This window comes from Tamandua tetradactyla, chromosome Y (genome assembly GCF_023851605.1).
Source record: "Tamandua tetradactyla isolate mTamTet1 chromosome Y, mTamTet1.pri, whole genome shotgun sequence".
NCBI lineage: Eukaryota > Metazoa > Chordata > Mammalia > Pilosa > Myrmecophagidae > Tamandua > Tamandua tetradactyla.
In genome coordinates, this window is record NC_135354.1 from 13866997 (window position 1) to 13886418 (window position 19422).

Consider the following 19422-nt stretch of genomic DNA (forward strand, 5'->3'; position numbering starts at 1 on the left):
TGAAAAAACTAATCACAGAACTTATGGGATTGAAAAACACAGTAGAAGAGATGAAAAAAACAATGGAAACCTACAATGGTAGATTTCAAGAGACAGAGGTTAGAATTAGTGAACTGGAGTATGGAACATCTGAAATCCAAAAAGAAACAGAAACTATAGAGAAAAGAATGGAAAAATTTTAGCAGGGGCACAGGGAATTGAATGATAATATGAAGCGCACAAATATATGTGTTGTGGGTGTCCCGGAAGGAGAACAGATGGGAAAAGGAGGAGAAAAACTAAGGGAAGAAATTATCACTGAAAATTTCCCAACTCTTATGAAAGAACTAAAATTGCAGATCCAAGAAGTGCAGCTCACCCCAAAGAGATAGATCCAAATAGACGTTCTCCAAGACACTTACTAGTTAGAATGTTAGAGGTCAAAGAGAAAAAGAGGATTTTGAAAGCAGTAAGAGAAAAGCAATCCATCACATACAAGGCAAACCCAATAAGACTATGTGTAGATTTCTCAGCAGAAACCATGGAGGCAAGAAGACAGTGGGATGATATATTTAAATTACTAAAAGAGAAAAACTGCCAACCAAGAATTCTATATCCACAAAATTGTCCTTCAAAAATGAGTGAAAAATCAAAACATTTTCAGACAAAACATCACTGAGAGAATTTGTGACCAAGATACCAGCTCTGCAAGAAATACTCAAGGGAGCACTAGAGTCAGATACGAAAAAACAGAAGACAGAGGTGTGCAGAAGAGTGTAGAAAGAAGGAAAATTAGATATGATATATAAAATACAAAAGGCAGAATCATAGAGGAAAGTACTATGCAAACAGTAATAACACTAAATGTTAATGGATTGAACTCCCCAATCAAAAGACATAGACTGGCAGAATGGATTCAAAAAAAGGATCCTTCTATATGCTGTCTACAGGAAACACATCTTAGACCCAAAGATAAACATAGGTTGAAAGTGAAAGGTTGGGAAAAGATATTTCATGCAAATAACAACCAGAAAAGAGCAGGAGTAGCTATACTAATATCCAACAAATTAGACTTCAAATGTAAAACAGTTAAAAGAGACAAAGAAGGATACTATTTACTAGTAAAAGGAACAATTCAACAGGGAGACATATAAATCATAAATATTTACGCACCAAATCAGAATGCCCCAAAATACATGAGGCATACATTGCAAATACTGGAAAGGGAAATAGACACATCTACCATAATAGTTGAAGACTTCAATTCCCCATTCTCATCAATGGATAGAACATGTAGACAGAGGATCAATAAAGAAACAGAATTTGAATATTACAATAAATGAGCTAGACTTAACAGACATTTATAGGACATTACACCCTACAACAGCAGGATGCACTTTTTTCTCAAGTGTTCATGGATCATTCTCAAAGATAGACCATATGCTGGGTCACAAAGCAAGTCTCAACAAATTTAAAAAGATTGAAATCATACACAACACTTTCTCAGATCACAAAGGAATGAAGTTGGAAATCAACAATAGGCAGAGTGCCAGAAAATTCACAAATACATGGAGGCTCAACAACACACTCTTAAACAACCAGTGGGTCAAGGAAGAAATTACAAGAGAAATTAGTAAATATCTCAAGGTGAATGAAAATGAAAACACAACATATCAAAACCTATAGGACGCAGCAAAGACAGTGCTAAGAGAGAAATTTATTGCCCTAAATGCCTATATCAAAAAAATAAGAAAGGACAAAAATTTGGGAATTAACTGTCCGCTTAGAAGAACTGTAGAAGGAACAGCAAACTAACCCCAAAGCAAGCAAAAGGAAAGAAATAACAAAGATTAGAGCAAAAATAAATGAAATTGAGAACATGAAAACAATAGTGAAAATGAACAAGACCAGAAGCTGGTTCTATGAGAAAATCAACAAGATTGATGGTCCCTTCGCAAGATTGACAGAAAGAAGAAGAGAGAGGATGCAAATAAATAGGATCAGAAATGGAAGAGGAGACATAACCACTGACCTCACAGAAATAAAGGAGGTAATAACAGGATACTATCAACAACTTTATGGTAATAAATACAACAATGTAGATGAAATGGACAACTTCCTAGAAAGGCATGAACAACCAACTTTGACTCAAGAAGAAATAGATGACCTCAACAAACAAATCACAAGTAAAGAAATTGAATCAGTCATAAAAAGCTTCCCAAAAAGAAAAGTCCAGGACCAGCCGGCTTCACATGTGAATTCTACCAAACATTCCAGAAAGAATAAATACCAGCCCTGCTCAAACTCTTCCAAAAAATTGAAGTGGAGGGAAAGCTACCTAATTTATTCTATGAAGCCAACATCAACCTCATACCAAAACCAGGCAAAGATATTACAGAAAAAGAAAACTACAGACCAATCTCTGTAATGAATATAGATGCAAAAATCCTAAACAAAATTCTGGCAAATTGAATCCAGCAACACATTATAAGAATTATACATCATGACCATGTAGGATTCATTCCAGGTATGCAAGTATGTTTCAATAAAAGAAAATCAATTAATGTAATACACCATATCAACAAATCAAAGCAGAACATCACATGATCACCTCAATTGATGCAGAGAAGGCATTTGACAAGATTCAACATCCTTTCCTGTTGAAAACACTTCAAAGGACAGGAATACAAGGGACCTCCTTAAAATGATGATGAAGGGAATATATGAAAAACCCACAGCTAATATCATCTTCAATGGGGAAAAATTGAAAACTTTCCCCCCAAGATCAGGAACAAGACAAGGATGTCCACTATCACCACTGTTATTCAACATCGTGTTGGAAGTTCTAGCGAGAGCAATTAGACAAGAAAAAGAAATACCAGGCATCAGAATTGGAAAGGAAGAAGTAAAACTATCACTCTTTGCAGAAGATATGATACTATATGTCGAAAACCTGGAAAAATCCACAACAAAACTACTACAGCTAATAAATGAGTACAGCAAAGTAGCAGGTTACAAGAACAACATTAAAAATCTGTAGTGTTTCTATACACTAGCAGTGAACCAGCTGAGCGGGAAATCAAGAAACGAATTCCATTTACAATTGCAACTAAAAGAATAAAATACTTAGGAATAAATTTAACTAAAGAGATAAAAGACCTATACAAAGAAAACTACAAGAAACTGTTAATAGAAATCACAGAAGACCTAAATAGATGGAAGGGCATACCATGTTCATAGATTGGAAAACTAAATATAGTTAACCTAGATTGATGTACAGATTCAACGCAATACCAATCAAAATCCCAACAACTGATTTTTCAGAAATGGAAAAACCAATAAGCAAATTTATCTGGAAGGGCAGGGTGCCCCGAATTGCTAAAAGTATCTTGAGGAAAAAAAACGAAGCTGGAGGTCTCACGCTGCCTGACTTTAAGGCATATTATGAAGCCACAGTGGTCAAAACAGCATGGTATTGGCATAAAGATAGATATATCGACCAGTGGAATGGAATAGAGTGCTCAGATATACACCCTCTCATCTATGCACATTTGATCTTTGATAAGGCAGTCAGCCAACTCACCTGGGACAGAACAGTCTCTTCAATAAATGGTGCCTAGAGAACTGGATATCCATATGCAAAAGAATGAAAGAGGACCCGTATCTCACACCCTATACAAAGGTTAACTCAAAATGGATCAAATATCTAAACATTAGGTCTAAGACCATAAAACAGTTAGAGGAAAATGTAGGGAGATATCTTATGAATCTTACAATTGGAGGCGGTTGTATGGAACTTAAACCTAAAGCAAGAGTACTGAAGAAGAAGGAAATAAATAAATGGTAGCTCCTCAAAATTATACACTTTTGTGCATCAATAACCTTCATCAAGAAAATAGAAAGCCTACACAATGGGAGATAATATTTGGAAACAACATATTAGATAAAGGTCTAGTATCCAGAATTTATAAAGAGATTGTTCAACTCAACAACAAAAACACAGCCAATCCAATTACAAAATGGAAAAAAGACTTGAACAGACACTTCTAAGAAGAGGAAATATAAATGGCCAAAAGGCACATGAAGAGATGCTCATTGTCCCTGGCCATTAGAGAAATGTAAATCAAAACCACAATGAGATATCATCTGACACCCACTAGAATGGCCATTATCAACAAAACAGAAAATGGCAAGTGCTGGAGAGGATGTGGAGAAAGAGGCACACTTATCCACTGTTGGTGGGAATGTCAAATGGTGCAACCACTGTGGAAGCAGTTTGGCAGTTCCTCAAAAAGTTGAATATAGAATTGCCATACGACCCAGCAATACCATTGCTAGGTATCTACTCAGAGGACTTAGGGCAAAGACACAAACGGACATTCGCACCCCAATGTATATAGCAGCATTATTTACAATTGCAAAGAGATGGAAACAGCCAAAATGTCCATCAACAGATGAGTGGCTAAACAAACTGTGGTATATACATACGATGGACTATTATGCAGCTTTAAGACAGAATAAACTTATGAAGCATGTAATAACATGGATGGACCTAGAGAACATTATGCTGAGTGAGACTAGCCAAAAACTAAAGGACAAATACTGTATAGTCCCACTGATGTGAACCGACATTCGTGAATAAACTTGGAATATGTCATTGGTAACAGAGACCATCAGGAGATAGAAATAGGGTAAGATAATGGGTAATTGGAGCTGAAGGGATATAGAGTGTGCAACAGGACTCGATACAAAAACTCAGAAATGGTCAGCACTATACTACGTAATTGTAGTGTAATTATGTTAAAACACTGAATGAAGCTGCATTGGAAGTATAGTTTTTTTTCTTTTTTCTCTCTATTGTTTTATTTCTTTTTCTGTTGTCTTTTTATTTTTCTAAATCGATACAAATGCACTAAGAAACGATGAATATGCATCTATGTGATGATATTAAGAATTACTGATTGTATATGTAGAATGGAATGATTTCTAAAAAAAAAAAAAGGCCCTATCTACAATGAGTTCAAACCACAAAAGTGGATTATGTCTATTTGCTGGCTGCTGGAATGCCACACACCAGAGACTGATTGGCTTTTAATAAAAGGGGATCTTTTTTGTTAGTTCTTCAGAGAAAAGGCAGCTAACTTTTAACAGGTTCTTTCTTATGTGAGAAGGCATAGGATGGTCTCTGCTGGCCTTCACTTCAGGCCTCTGGGTTCCAACACGTTTCCCCAGGGTGACTTCTTTCTGTATCTCCAAAGACCTGGACTGAACTGCGAGTGCTGAGATCTGGTATGCTGAGGTGCTTGGGCTTTGCTAAGTTGCGCTCTCTCATTTAAGCACTAGTGAATTAAGTCAAACGTCATTCATTGCAGGAGGCAAAACTCCTAGCTAACTGTAGATGTAATCAGCAACAGATGAGGTTCACTGTACCATTGGCTTATGTCCACAGCAGCAGAACTAGGTGCCTTCACCTGGCCAAGTTGACAACTGAATCTAACTACCACAGATTAGATTTGAGAACATGTTTTTCTGGAGTACATAACTCTCCTAAAGAGTAGAATAAAAATATTAAAGGTAATGGTGGAGTTATACAGAGAAGCTAGGTTTTTACAAATGAGTATGAGTGCTGAGTCATTAAATTGATATTTCATTAAGTCTCCAGTATCTTAGTGCAGCTAGAAGTAAAAAACTGAAATTGTTGAACAGTAACCCATACCAAACTCTGAAGTATTCAACAATGAATTGTGTGATGTGCTGTGAAATTTATTGCTTTTTTGTATATATGTTATTTTTCCCAATAAAATTTTTTTTCAATATTGTAGTAAGAAACTAAAACACTGTAGGAGCTGGCTAAATGGCAAGGCACCAAACATCAGGTGTTGAACAGTTCTGTCCTACTTCTCAGAAATGGCTGAAACAAACAAAAGGAAGAACAAAGGAGGGATTGAGTATGAAGGGGGATTTGGAAGTTTCCACACATAGCTTTAGCCTAAAAGTATAACAAGCCAGCATATAAAACTCTAACATAGCTTAATCAGTGTCACCATAGCTTATTCAGAATACATCTCTTCCATGAGCATGGCTATGTTAATTTCTTTAATATGTACTTTCTCCATAATAAACTTCATTGCTTACTGCAAGAAAGAAAAAGAAGGAAAAAAAATTGTGACCGAGGGGGTGTGAGCAGGACAGTGAAAGTTCACAGAGTTTAGCTAATGCTTTAACTAAGATAAGTGAATCGGCGCAGAACCAAGAGAGAATTTAAAAGAACCTTGCTATCCCCTTAGAACTGGGGACTCACAAAGGGCTAATCAAAAGACTTCCTGATTGATCTCACCCATAAACCTTCATTGTATTTTTGTGATTGTGTTTTGGTTGTTTGTATGTGTTTAGTAACTTGGTGTGGTAGTTTGAAAGTGTTATGTACCCTGGAAAAGCCAGGTCCTTTAATCCTCATTCTGTGTTGTTTAGGATGGAAACCTTTGATTGGACTATTTCCATGGAGATTGACCCACTCAAATGTGGGTTTGTCCTTTTGGTTAGATGGAGATGTGACTCTGTCCTTTCAGGGTGGCTCTTGATTCATTACTGGAGTCCTTTAAAACGGAGGCATTTTAGAGAAAAACAGTTGCTTCAGAGCAGACAGTGATGCTTGGGGTGCCAACAAGGAGAAAATGCCTAGACATGGGCAGAGCCCAGCAGATGTTACCTTGTACCTTCCTTATAATATGCTAAACAGGCCAGAAGCCATAGTTGTGTCCTGCAAGAGCTAAACAAACACTTAGAGAGGAAACTGCTGGCATCAGAAGCAAAGGAAGCAGGAACAGGCCCAGCAGAAGCCAGCCACATGCTTTTCCATATAACAGACACTGGCCTTTTTTGGAATTGAGATACCTTCCTCTGGATGCCTTAGGTTTTTGTTTTGTTTTGTTTTGTTGTAATGCTGTTAAAGTATTACTTTTATTGATAAAACAACACACAAACATACACATGTTCTTTACATATGAACATTCTGTACATGGTGTACAATTAGTAGGTAACGATATTATCAGATAATTGTGTATTCATCAGCCATGGTCATTGTTTTTTGAACATCTGCCTCACTCCAAAAAATAAAGAAAACCTCATACATACCATACCCCATCCTCCTTTTCATTGACCATTACTATTTCCATCTCCCCAATTTATTTTAACCTTTATTCCCTTATTATTTATTTTTAACTCATCTATCCATACCCTAGCTAAAAGGAGCGTCAGGCACAATCACACAGTCACTTTATAAAAGCTATATTATTATATAATCATCTTCAAGGAATATGAGTACTGGAGCATAGCACTACATTTTCAAGTACTTCCCTCTAGCCACTCCAATAAACCATAAATTAAAAAGGGGATATCTATATAATGCATAGAATAACCTCCAGGATAACCTCTTGACTCTGTTTGGAATCTCTCAGCCACTGACACTTTATTTTACCTCATTTCTCTCCTTCCCCTTTTGGTCAAGAAGGTTTTCTCAATCCCTTGATGCTGAGTCCCAGCTCATTCTAGGATTTCTGTCCCCTTTGCCATGGAGGTTTACACCTCAGGGAGTCATGTCCCACATAGAAGGGGGATGGTGAGTTTGCTTGCCATGCTGGTTGAAAGAGAGATAGGCCACATCTGAGCAACAAAAGAGATTCTCTGGGGGTGACTCTTAGGCCTAATTTTAAATAGGCTTAGCCTGTCCTCTGTGGAGATAAGTTTTATATGAACAACCCCCAAGATTGAGAGCTCAGCCTATTGATTTGGTTGTCCCCACTGCTTGTGAGAATATTAGAAATTCTTAAAATGGGGAAGTTTGTGCCCCTTCTAGTTTGGAATTTTTATGGCTGTAGACATGTAAACTTGTAACTTAATAAATTCCCTTTATCAGAAACAACCCATTTCTTTCCAGTACCATTGACTGACTAAACTATTGGCACATAAACAACATATTCAGCCATTTATATTATTTGTACAAAGTATGTACACAAGAGGAAAATGTTACTTTGACCAAATTTCTCAAAGGTGAAAGTGTTGACATACTACTATTGATATATGCATTGTAAGTTATTTAATATTTTGGCAGCATTTCTGGCCTTTACTTTCTATATGCCAGTAGCACTCCCCACCCCACTCCCTCTCAACAGCACTGAAAAATATCTACAGATCTTGCCAAGTGTGTCCTGGGGACAGCATTGCAACCTCAGATTGCTTTGTTATAGTGATCCATCTCTAGAACTGAATTTATTTCAAACAGATTAATAGCATCTGAGATATTATGGATCAAGTTAGGAAAATAGTGCTGCTGCTGGAGACATGATTTAGATTTACTAAATCTAAACTTTCTATGATTTAGAGCTCCATGCTGTGGAATAGCTAGTGTCCTGGTGTGAGTGGGAGTTTTGAGCACATGGGTTGACTGGATTTAATCCTGAAAATTAACACCACTTCTGTAAATTATTGAGTTACATTTCACATACTATTAAATTTAAAATTAAGTGATTTGAGTACCTTCACAATGTTGTTCTATCATTACACTAATCCCAGAACTTTTTCATGATCCCCAAAGAAATCCTGAAGTCATTAGCAGCCACTCCGTACTTTACCTACTCTAGTAGGTAAATATTATTTATTGCCAAATAATATTCCATTGTGTAGCTATGCCACATTTGTTTCCTTTCTGGTCTTAGATGGTCTTCCAAAGCTGTGATGTAGAACTTTTCCACTGCTTTGATGCCCTACCCCAAACCACCACCTTTCCTAGTATGGTGTTCTGTTGAACATATGAAATAACCATAACGTTTTTCCTTTATGACAACTCAGAGCTATGTTACTAATAGAGATAGATCACAACTGTGTTTGTAATATCAAATTATAACCATAAGCTTATGTGTTAATGAAACTAACTCTTAAATGGTGGTCCACAGTAATCCTTTCTTAGACATTTGCTAATTGTTTTACCTATTTTGTTATAACTAGGAGTGTGGTTCTCCATCATATTTATTCTGAGACAGCTTTAAACATCATGATGAGACCACCAGACTAATTTTATCAGTCCTGCTGGGATGGGTACAAAGTATTAGTTACTTTATCTAAGTTTACCTGGAGATTCTAATATGCAGTTCAGAATGATAACAATTTTGTGCCAGTGCTAGCAGAAAAGTTTAAAATGAGGTGCTAGAGTTAACAAAGAGGCTTTATCTGTTTAATAACTTTTTTCCCCCCTGGAAATCACGTAAAATGTGTCATTTATTTTAATTTGTGCTCTGGAACAAACTTGCAAGCCTGTGTTAGAATCCAGGCTGTCATTTAAGTAGTTGTACATCCTTCGTCACTTTCATAATCTCTTCATTTTCCTTCTTTATAAACTTTAGGTAGTCAATGCCTGTGTTGAGCTTTCAGTCAAGTTAAGTTGGACAATGTGCAGGTCTTTGGTAAATTATGACCAACAGGGAGAAGGCAGCTTTTTTATAGAAGCATTGCATTGGGATTTGGTAGGAAAGCCACTGTTCCAGAAGAGAGCAAGGAGGAAGTCCATTTGTTTTGCCATCCACAGCAAATGTACATGTTGAATAGTGCAGCATCTTGGCTTTAAGATTGTTAACATAAAAAATCTTTTGTATAGTAAGTGAGAAGAGAATGAATATCATACTGAAATTTGTAAATGTTTAATGATTATAGAGATACATTAAAAAACTAGAAATGATGTTTTCCTAATCAAAATGCCATTTCATAAAGATAGAATAATCCCTGTTCAGTACTATATGTCTGAAACTGTAATCAGCTCATCTCCCTGTATTAAGTAATGAAATGTTTTTTCATTAAACTGTATTAGGTAATGAAATGTTTCCACCCATTTGGGTGGGTCTTGATACATGTATATGGAGTCCTATAAAGAGGAAATGTTTTGGGGAATGAAAGAGGTTCAGAGAGCAGAGCAGAAGGACATAGCCACCAGAAGTAGAGGCCACCAGCCAGAGACCTTTGGAAATGAAGAAGGAAAAATGTCTTCCAGGGATCTTCATGAAACAGGAAGCCAGGAGAAGAAGCTAGCAGATGATGCCATGTTTGCCATGTACCCTTCCAGATGGGAGAGGAACCCTAACTGTGTTCACTGTGTGCCTTTCCAGATGAGAGAGAAATTCTGACTATGCTCGCCATGTGCCTTCTCACTTGAGAGAGAAACCCTGAACTTCATCGGCTTTCTTGAACTAAGATATCTTTCCCTGGATGACTTAGATTGGATGTTTCTATAGACTTGTTTTAATTGAGAAATTTTCTTGGCCTTGTAACTATAAACTAGCATCTGATCAAATTCCCCTCTTTAAAAACCATTCTGTTTCTGGTATATTGCATTCTGGCAGCTAGCAAACTAGAACAGGTAGTTGGTATGGAAGCTAAGCTGAGGACAGGGATGGGAGAGACTTTTCACTTTGTATCTTTTTATTCCTTTTTTTTTAGCCTAAAATGGAGAAGCTATAGATTTACAGAAATATAATGCAGAAAGTAGGAGGAATTCTCATATACCCCCTTCTCACGTGCATTTTCCCTCTTATTAAGATTTGCATTAATATGATACCTTTGTTACAGTTGATTAAAAAGGTTATAATTTTAGCTGTTAATATAGTCCTTGTTATAAGAGTCTACTATTTATGTTCTACAGTTCTAGGATTTTTTTTTCCTGGTACCAGTTTGAAAGGATTATATGCCCTAGAAAAGCCATGTTTTAATTCTGATCCATTCTGTGGTGGCAGCCATTTCTTTTAATCCCTATTCAGTGCTGTAAATTAGAAACTTGATTAGATTATTTCAACAGAGATGTGACTCACCCAGTTGTAGGTTTAACCTTTCATTAGAATGAGATGTGACTCCATTTATTCCTGGTGAGTCTTGATTAGTTTACTGGAATCCTTTAAAAGAGGAATCCTTCTGCATCTCTCTCTGTTTGGGAGAGAGATGCAGAATCACAAGAAACATGAAAGCCTGTGCAGCCAGAGACCTTTGGAGATGAAAAACAAAAATGTCCCTGGGGGAGATTCATGAAACAAGAAACCTGAAGAGAAAGCTAGCAGACATCACCATATTCACCATGTGCCTTTCCAGTTGAGAAAGAAACCCCGAATGTCACTGGCCTTTCTTGAGTTGAAGGTAAGCACCTGTTGGTCCCTTAATTTGAACACTTTTATAGACTTGCTTTGATTGGGATGTTTTCATGGGCTTAGAACTGCAAATTTGCAACTTAATAAATTCCCGCTTTTAAGACCTGTTCTGTTTCTGGTTATATCACATTCCGATAGTGAGCAAATTGAACAGATTTTGGTACCAGAAGTGGGATGCTGCTGTGATTTGCAAATACTAAACATGTTGGAATGGCTTTTTAAATGGATAAGGGGAAAATTCTGAAGAGTTTTTAAGGAGTTTGGTAGAGAAGGCCTGGAATGCTTTGAAAAGACTTGGTAGAAATGTGGATTCTAAAGATACCCCTGACTAGGCTCTAAACAGAAATGAGGCCTGTGTTATTACAGACTGAAAGAAAGGTGATCCTTGTTTTAAAATGGCAGATAATCTGTAAAATTGACTAGTAGCTTTGGCTGGAAGGCAGATTTTAAAAGCTTAGATATTTAGCAGAAGAGATTTTCAAATTAAATGTGGAAAGTGCATCCTGGTTTCTCCTCACAGCTTATAGTGAAATACAAGAGGAAAGAGATAAGCTGAGAACTGAACCCTTGGGTACAGAGAAACTGGAAATTGATATTCTGGTAAATTGTGGGCTTCCAGGAGCAGACACCCCAGAGAATTGTTTCCCATGTGAGGATTTAACCAAATGTGGAAACAATCAGCCATTTCAGAGAAAGCCAGGATTGGACTTGGAGTTATCCAGGAAGGATTTGTGGAAACCCCATCTCTCTGATGGGTGTGTCTTGAGCCTACTGCATAGAAAGCCAGTGATAGTGCTATGGGATCTGTATAAATGCATCTGCTGCCAGTCTGGACTAGAAATCTCAGAAATGGGACAAAATGATGGTCAAGAAGCCTTGGGCCTGAGAGTGGACACACCCAAACCTGTGGAGAGGGTGAGTTTGCCCCAAAGGCAGAGGATGGGCCTTCCACCTCTTTGCAGTGGGAGAGTCATGCCGATTCAGGCTTTGGAGAGGGTGAAGTGTATTCCTTGGGTTTAGGGAGAGCCTGGCAACCACCACATGGAGGGGTTGAGTATGTGCCCCAGAGATGACAGAAAACCCAGGTGCAGCTCCGATGCTTGAAGAGGGTGGAGCTGAGAAAAAGGTGGTTTCCCCAGTGTCCCCTAAGGTTGCGTTCAGAGAGAGGCACACCTTGTAACTGGTGTGCTGCCTCTTTCTAAAGCCTGGAAGATAAATAACTGTCATACTTTGAAATCTAATGGATTTTGCCCTGCACATTTTTGAAGCTGCTTGGGTCCAGTGACCACTGTATTCCTCTTAGTGTCTCCCAATGGAAATGAGTATTTATGTACTGTGATTGTTCCTCCTTTTTATGTTGGCAACAAATAACTTGTTCTGAGTTTTATAGGTTCAGAGCTAGAGAAGACTTCTGCCTTAGAACAGACCATGCCTGTAGCTGACTTTGATGAGATTTTGTACTGGTTTTAACCTTGTATTGTATTTATATTGATACTGAAATGGTGTATGGCTTTTCTGATATTGTGATGGAATGATTGTATTTGCATATGGGGAAAAGAATTCTTTTTTTTAGGGCTCAGAGGGTGGAATGTGCTGGATTGAAAGGACTATATACTCTAACAAAGCCTTGTTTTCATCAGGATCCATCCTGTGGAGGCAGTCATTTCTTTTACTTCCTACTTAGCACTGTAGGTTGGAAACTTGGTTAGATTATCTTCACTGAGATGTTACACACCCAGTTGTGTTATTAACCTTTGATTAGAGGGAGATGTGACTCCATTCAATCCAGGAGGAGGAATCTTTGTTTAAGGGAATCTTTTAAAACAGGAAAGATTGTGGAGAAAGCTGGAGAGCAAGTGAGAACCAGGAGAGCCGCAGAGACCTTTGGAGATGAAGAAGGAAAATACCCCTGGGATATACCGAGCTTCATGAAGAAGCCTGGAGAGAAAGCTAGCAGACCTTGCCATGTTCCCCATGTGTCTTTCCAGTACAGAGAGAGAAACCCTAAATGTCCCTGGCCTTCTGGAACCAAGATATCTTTCCCTGGATGCCTTAAATTAGATGTTTGTATCACCATGCTTTAATGTTGGATGTTTTCATGGCCTTAGAAGTGTAAACTAGCAACTTAATAAATTCTCCGTTTTGAAAGCCAATCCATTTCTGGGATATCACATTCCAGCAGCTTGCAAACTAGAACACCTGGTGTGCTGGTATGAAAGGATTTGTGTACCCTAGAAAAGCCATGTTTTAATTCTAACCAATCCTGTGGGAGCAACTGTTTTTTTAATCCTTTTTCAATAATGAAATTTAGAAACTTGATTAGTTTATCTCCACAGAGATGTCATTCACCTACTTGTGGGTTTTAACCTTTCATTAGAATGAGAAGTGACTTTACCCATTCCAGGTGAGTCTTGATTAGTTTACTGGAATTCTTTAAAAGAGGAAACATTTTCAAAGTCTTGAAATTCTGAGAGAGCAGAGAATAATGAGAGCAGCAGAGACAGAATAACTACAGAGTCCACCAGCTCATGTCCTTTGGAGATGAAAGGGAACAACACCCTTGGGGAAGTTTCATGAAACAAAAGGTCTGGAGAGGAAGATAGAAGATGTTGCCTGTTCACCACATCCGTTTCTAGTTGAGAGGGAAACCCTGAACTTCACTGGCCTTCTTGAACCAAGGTAGCTTTCCTGGATTCCTTAATTTGAAATTGCTTTAATTGGGACAGTTTCACAGCTTTAAAACTATAAACTAGCAACAGGGTATGTATTCGGGTTGTTGAAGGACCCACTGGACTTACCTAACCTTGACTCCTGTGAGTGTCCAAGGGCTATTGTGGAGAGGTGGGAGAAGAAGAATACATGTCGGTTCTGGCCTCTTGTCTTGGTTATGACCCGTAGGGGATAGGGTTTCCTGTGGATACAGGAGATTGGCAGTTTCAAATTACAAGGTGTGAAAAGCAGAAGGAAGAAGGTCATTTGGAGAAACTCAGGGAAGCTTCCTATAATTCAGGCTTTGCTAATTAACTGGAGCATAAAAAGGTAGAAGTGGCAGTGGCCATTTGGAGACTTTAGGGGTAGCTGTTACCATCCAAATCATAGTATATAGGAGCAGGCCTGCTAGTTGCACTTATATCCAGGATAGGGAAAATTGTGGTGGTTACTCAAAGAGGAAACTTACGACTTCAGTAGACATGATGACAAGGTCCCAAATATAATTTCTTTTATGCCATTATAGTTCACCCTGTTGTGCCTTAGCATCATTTAAAAAGATTTCTATGGTCTGAGAAGTATAGATATTGAGGAATATATTTAGGCTGTTCAGTGTGGTTCAAGTAATCAGCCTAATAAGTACACCATAATCACAATCAAAACTAGTTCTGTAACTACTATTTGGAAGGCCTGGTGGAGTCAGTCTCCTCAATATTGGGGTCTAGTGAAAAGAAAAGGTCCCATAGGGCCTGAAGATGCTGATGGTTTGGGAGGAATTGCACATTTAACAGAGGCACTGCAGATATTATCCATAATGTCCGTCTGTTGTTACATCTTTTTAAAATTGTATTGGACCAAAGACAATAGTGTACTACTTCATTCCACCTCTTTTATATGTTCTCATCACAAATTATATGTTTATACATTATGAGTAAAAAACCACTGGTATTATTACTCCTTACGAATTTGCCTTTTAGATAAAGTAGGAAATAAAGAGTTGATATTCAAATGTATAGTAGTATTGGTATTTATATTTATTCGTGTAATTATTATAAAAAAAATGTTTATTTCCTCATGCCATTTTGATCCACTATCTATTGCCCTTTCCTTTCATCCTGCATAATTGCTGTATGGGTTACTGCTTACTTTCATAGCTACAGAACTGTAGTTTACATTTGGAAAGAACATGTCTTTTGGGGGTCCAAAGGGCAGAATGTGCCGGTTTAAATCTGCAGTGGACCCCAGAAAAGCCTTGTCCATTAATCCTCATGCAGTTATTGCTGGCTGAGGTATTTTTTATTGTTTCCATGGAGTTGTGGGTGGTAAATTTTGATTAGGTGGCTTCCTAGAAAATCTGTATCCACCCATTCAATGTGGGTTGTTTACTGGTCCCCTTTAAGAATGAACCATTTTTGGAAAAAGCCTTAGAACCTATACAGCCAGCAACCTTTGAAGTTAAAGAAGGAAAACACCTCTAGAGAAGCTTCATGAAACAAGAAGCCTGGAGGGAAAGCTGTTAAACATTGCCATGTTCACCATGTACATTTCTAGTTGAGTGAGAAACCCTAAATATTTTGAACCAAGACATTCTCGAACCAAGATATCTTTCCCTGGATGCCTTAGATTGGATATTTCTATAGTCTTGCTTTAGTTTGGACATTTTCATGGCCTTAGAACTGTAAACATGAAACTGAGTAATTCCCCTTTCTAAGAGTTATTCCATTGCTTTTATCTTGCATTCTGGCAGCTAACAAACTAGAACAGACGATACCTCATTCTGGATTTCCATAATCACAAATAAAATTGAGCATCTTTTCTTTTTTCTGCATGATGTATGGTGGGGGTAACATTTCATTCTTTTTCCATATGAGTATCCCATTACTGTTGTACCATTTGTTGAGTTTTTTCAATTTTTTACTTTTTTGGGAGGTGCCCAGGCTAGTAACCTGGGTCTCCTTGCCTGGCAGGCAAGAATTCTACCTTTGAACTACTCATGACCCCATTTTCTTATGTTCTTAAACTATTTGTATTTTCTCTTCAGAAAGGTGTCTGTGTTTTTTGCTTATTTTTAAATTGGGTTGTCTTTTTGTTGTTGAGTTATAGGATCTGTTTTTATAACCTGGATATTAAATCCTATCTGAAATGTGTTTTCCTGATTTTGGCTCCCATTGCATAGGTTGCCTTTACAGACAAGATCCTGTGATGATGAAAAGTATTCCATTTTGTGGAGATCCCATTTATCTATTTCTTCTTTCATTGCTTGTGCTTTGGGTCTAAGGTCTAGGAAACTACCTCCTATCTTAAGATCAATAAGATATTTACTTATATTTTCTTCTAAATGTTTTATGGTCTTTTCTCTAACATTTAAATCTTTGACCCATTTTGAGTTAAGCATTCTCTTTCTTTATTTAGGATACGGACATACAGTTCTCTAAGCACCATTTATTGAAGAGGCTGCTTTGTTCCACGTGGATTGGCTGGCCACCTTGTCAAAGATCAGTTCTCCATAGATGAGAGGGTCTATTTCTGAAAACTTAGTTCCATTGCATTGGTCAGTATATCTGTCTTTATGCCAGCACCATGCTGGCATATACTATAGTTGCTCATAGTATCCTCTCATTACCTCCCTTATTTCTGTGGGGTTGGAGATTATGTCTCCCCTTCCATTTCTGATTTATTTATTTGTATCCTCCATTTCTTTTTTTTTTTTTTGTCAGCCTAGCCAAGGATCCATTTATTGATTTTCTCAAAGGAACAACTTCTTTGTTTTGTTGATTTTCTCAATTATTTTCATGGTCTCAATTTCATTATTTCTGCTCTAATCTTCATTATTCCTTTACTTTTGTTTGCTCTGGGGTTAGTTTGCTATTCTTTCTCTAGTTCTTCCAAGTGAACAGTTAATTCTTTGATTTTTGCTCTTCTTTTTTATATAGGCATTTCAGGCAATAAACTTACCTCTTTGCTGCATTCCATAAATTTTGATATGTTGTTTTCATTTTCATTTGCCTCAAGATATTAATTGATTTCTCTTGTAATTTCTTCCTTGACCCACTGGTTGTTTAAGAGTGTTGTTTAGATCCATATATTTGTGAACTTTCTGGCCCTCTGCCTGTTATTGATTTCCAACTTCTTTCTTTTATGATCTGAGAAAGCATTTTGTATGATTTTAGTCTTTTACAATGTATTGAGACTTGCTTTGTGCCCCAACATATATGGTCTATCCTTGAGAATGATGAGCATTTTAGAAAACAGTGTGTCTTGCTGTGTGGGGTGTAATGTTCTATAAATGTCTGTTAAGTCTAGTTCATGCATTATATTATTCAGATTCTCCATTTCTTTCTTGATCCTCTATTTAGATGTTCTATCCATTGATGAGAGCAGGGAATTGAAGTCTCCAACTATTATGGTAGGTGTGTCTATTTCTCTTTTCAGTGTTCACTTCATGTATTTTGGAGGACTCTGGCTCAGTGCATACATATTTATGACAGTTATTTCTTCTTATTGAATTGTCCCTTTTATTAACACATGGTGTCCTTCTTTGTCTCTTTTAATTGTTTTACATTTGAAGTGTAATTTGTTGGATGTTAGTATACCTTCTTCTGCTCTTTTCTGGTTGTAGTTTTCATGAAATATCTTTTCCCAACCTTTCACTTTTAACCTGTTTTTTAATGGATTTAAAGTGAGTTTCTTATAGGCAGCATATAGATGGGTCCTATTTTTTAATCCATTTTTCCAGTCCGTATCTTTTGATTGGGGAATTTAATCCATTAACATTTATTGTTATTACTGTAAAGGCAGTACTTTCTTCTACGATTATGTCTTTTGGATTTTATAGGTCATATCTTAGTTTTTCTCTCTCACTCTCTAACCCTTCTCATCTGATAATCTTCATTTCTACACTTTTCTTTAGACTTCTCTTTCCTGCCCTTTCCTGTCTGCCTGTAGTGTTCCTGTTAGTATTTCTTGTGGAGCAGGTCTCTTAGTCACAAATTGTTTCAGTGATTCTTTTTTCTTTTTTCTTTTTTAACATGGGCAGGTGCCGGGAATTGAACCTGGGTCCCCTGGCATGGCAGGTAAGCATTCTTGCCTGCTAAGCCACTGTGGCCCACCCATCCCAGTGATTCTTAATCTGAAAATATTTTAAATTCTCCCTTATTTTTGAAGGAAAGCTTTTTGGGATATAGAATTCTGGATTAGCTATTTTTCTCTCTTAATATCTTAAATATATCATACTACTGCATTCTTGCCTCCATGGTTTCAGCTGAGAAATCCACACTTGGTCTTATCAAGCTTTCCTAGTGTGTGATGGATTGCTTTTCTCTTGCTGCTTCCAGTATTCTCTTTGTCTTTGACATTTGACAGTTTGCTGTTTTATAGCACTCCTTCAACTGTTTTCTGAACTTTGAGAAAGATGTTTCTGCTGGTTCTTCTTGGTTGTTCAAAGCCCCTGTGGGTGTTTTTCTGCCACTTTTTTAATGTCACAATTAACTATGATAATAATTTTTAAAATGCTGATCTGTTCATTATTATGAGGGCTTTGTTGTTGGTTATTTTTAATGTGAGCCTAAGAAAAGGTCAACGTACTGCCTTGTTATTAACAGTAACTACTAAATAAGGGAGAAGGCCATCAGCTGTATGAATTGTAATATTTACTGTGTTGTGTGCATAGCACCTGTTTTCGACTTTGTTACAATAAGCTTCTTCTTTTTTTTTTTTTTTTACAATATGTTTGGTTTTAGTTGATTCCCAGATATTTCCATTTTCTTCTCCAGAAGGCAGTGACTTTACTGTCGGCTAGAACCACAGCTCAGCTGCAGGTAGTGGAGCAAGAGTTGATAAAGGAGAAGGTGATGTTGGAGCATACTGAAGAAGATATCGTTGAGCTGGAGCAGAAAGAAGACCATACAGAGTCTGAATCCAAGAGGTAAATATCAGTCTGCTAATTATTGGCATACTTATACCTAAAGCAAGATATATGATTGCCCCTTTGATAAAAAGTTTTTTTTTTAAGTGGCTGAGGATATGTTTTTCAGTGAAATCTTTTTTCTTGGGGTCACATCAAAATTGGAGATGGAGCCCAGATTCTTAATCAGATGTGGGTCTGATTCTGAGAAATTTTGTTTTTTCCTAAAAGACAAAATGCTTTCCTAGAAAACATGGTGACTTCTCCCAGTGTCTGTAGTATATGCTGGGTAATACTTTCATACCATTACTCAGAAGTTGGGATTCTTTGGGGAAAAAAATAATCCTGATTTAGATGAGGGTAGTATTTCAAACTCTTTCCCAAAACTCTCAAAATTTATTTTTCAAATTTTCCTTCTGTCCCAGAATTTCTCATAAAGCATGGCAATAGTTAGTAGCTGTCTTTTGTCGAGTGAATAAAATAGGATCCTCCTAAATTTTACCTTAAAGTAAGCAGCCTATTCATGAATCATTAACTCAGGATGGAGCTATGTGATGTGGGTGAATGATTCTGATGAATAAGCATGGCTAATGTTCACTTTCATGTTACTTTATTTTCACTCTCTTCCTTGCAGAGTGTTATATTTTT

The 19422-nt window shown here is 37.2% G+C and overlaps 1 protein-coding gene across 8 annotated transcripts in view; it reads left to right on the forward strand.

The window, feature by feature from the left end:
* The window catches only part of LOC143672596 (protein WWC3-like), a 310051-nt gene that overhangs the window by 117271 nt on the left and 173358 nt on the right, over nucleotides 1–19422 (forward strand). For 7 of the 8 annotated variants that reach the window (XM_077147209.1, XM_077147211.1, XM_077147203.1 and 4 more), the window contains one exon: nucleotides 18644–18795. In XM_077147209.1, coding sequence (XP_077003324.1) covers nucleotides 18644–18795 — 152 coding nt within the window. Of the gene's footprint in view, nucleotides 1–17822; nucleotides 17945–18643; nucleotides 18796–19422 lie in introns of those variants that run through there. The other variant, XM_077147208.1, reaches the window with a different exon arrangement.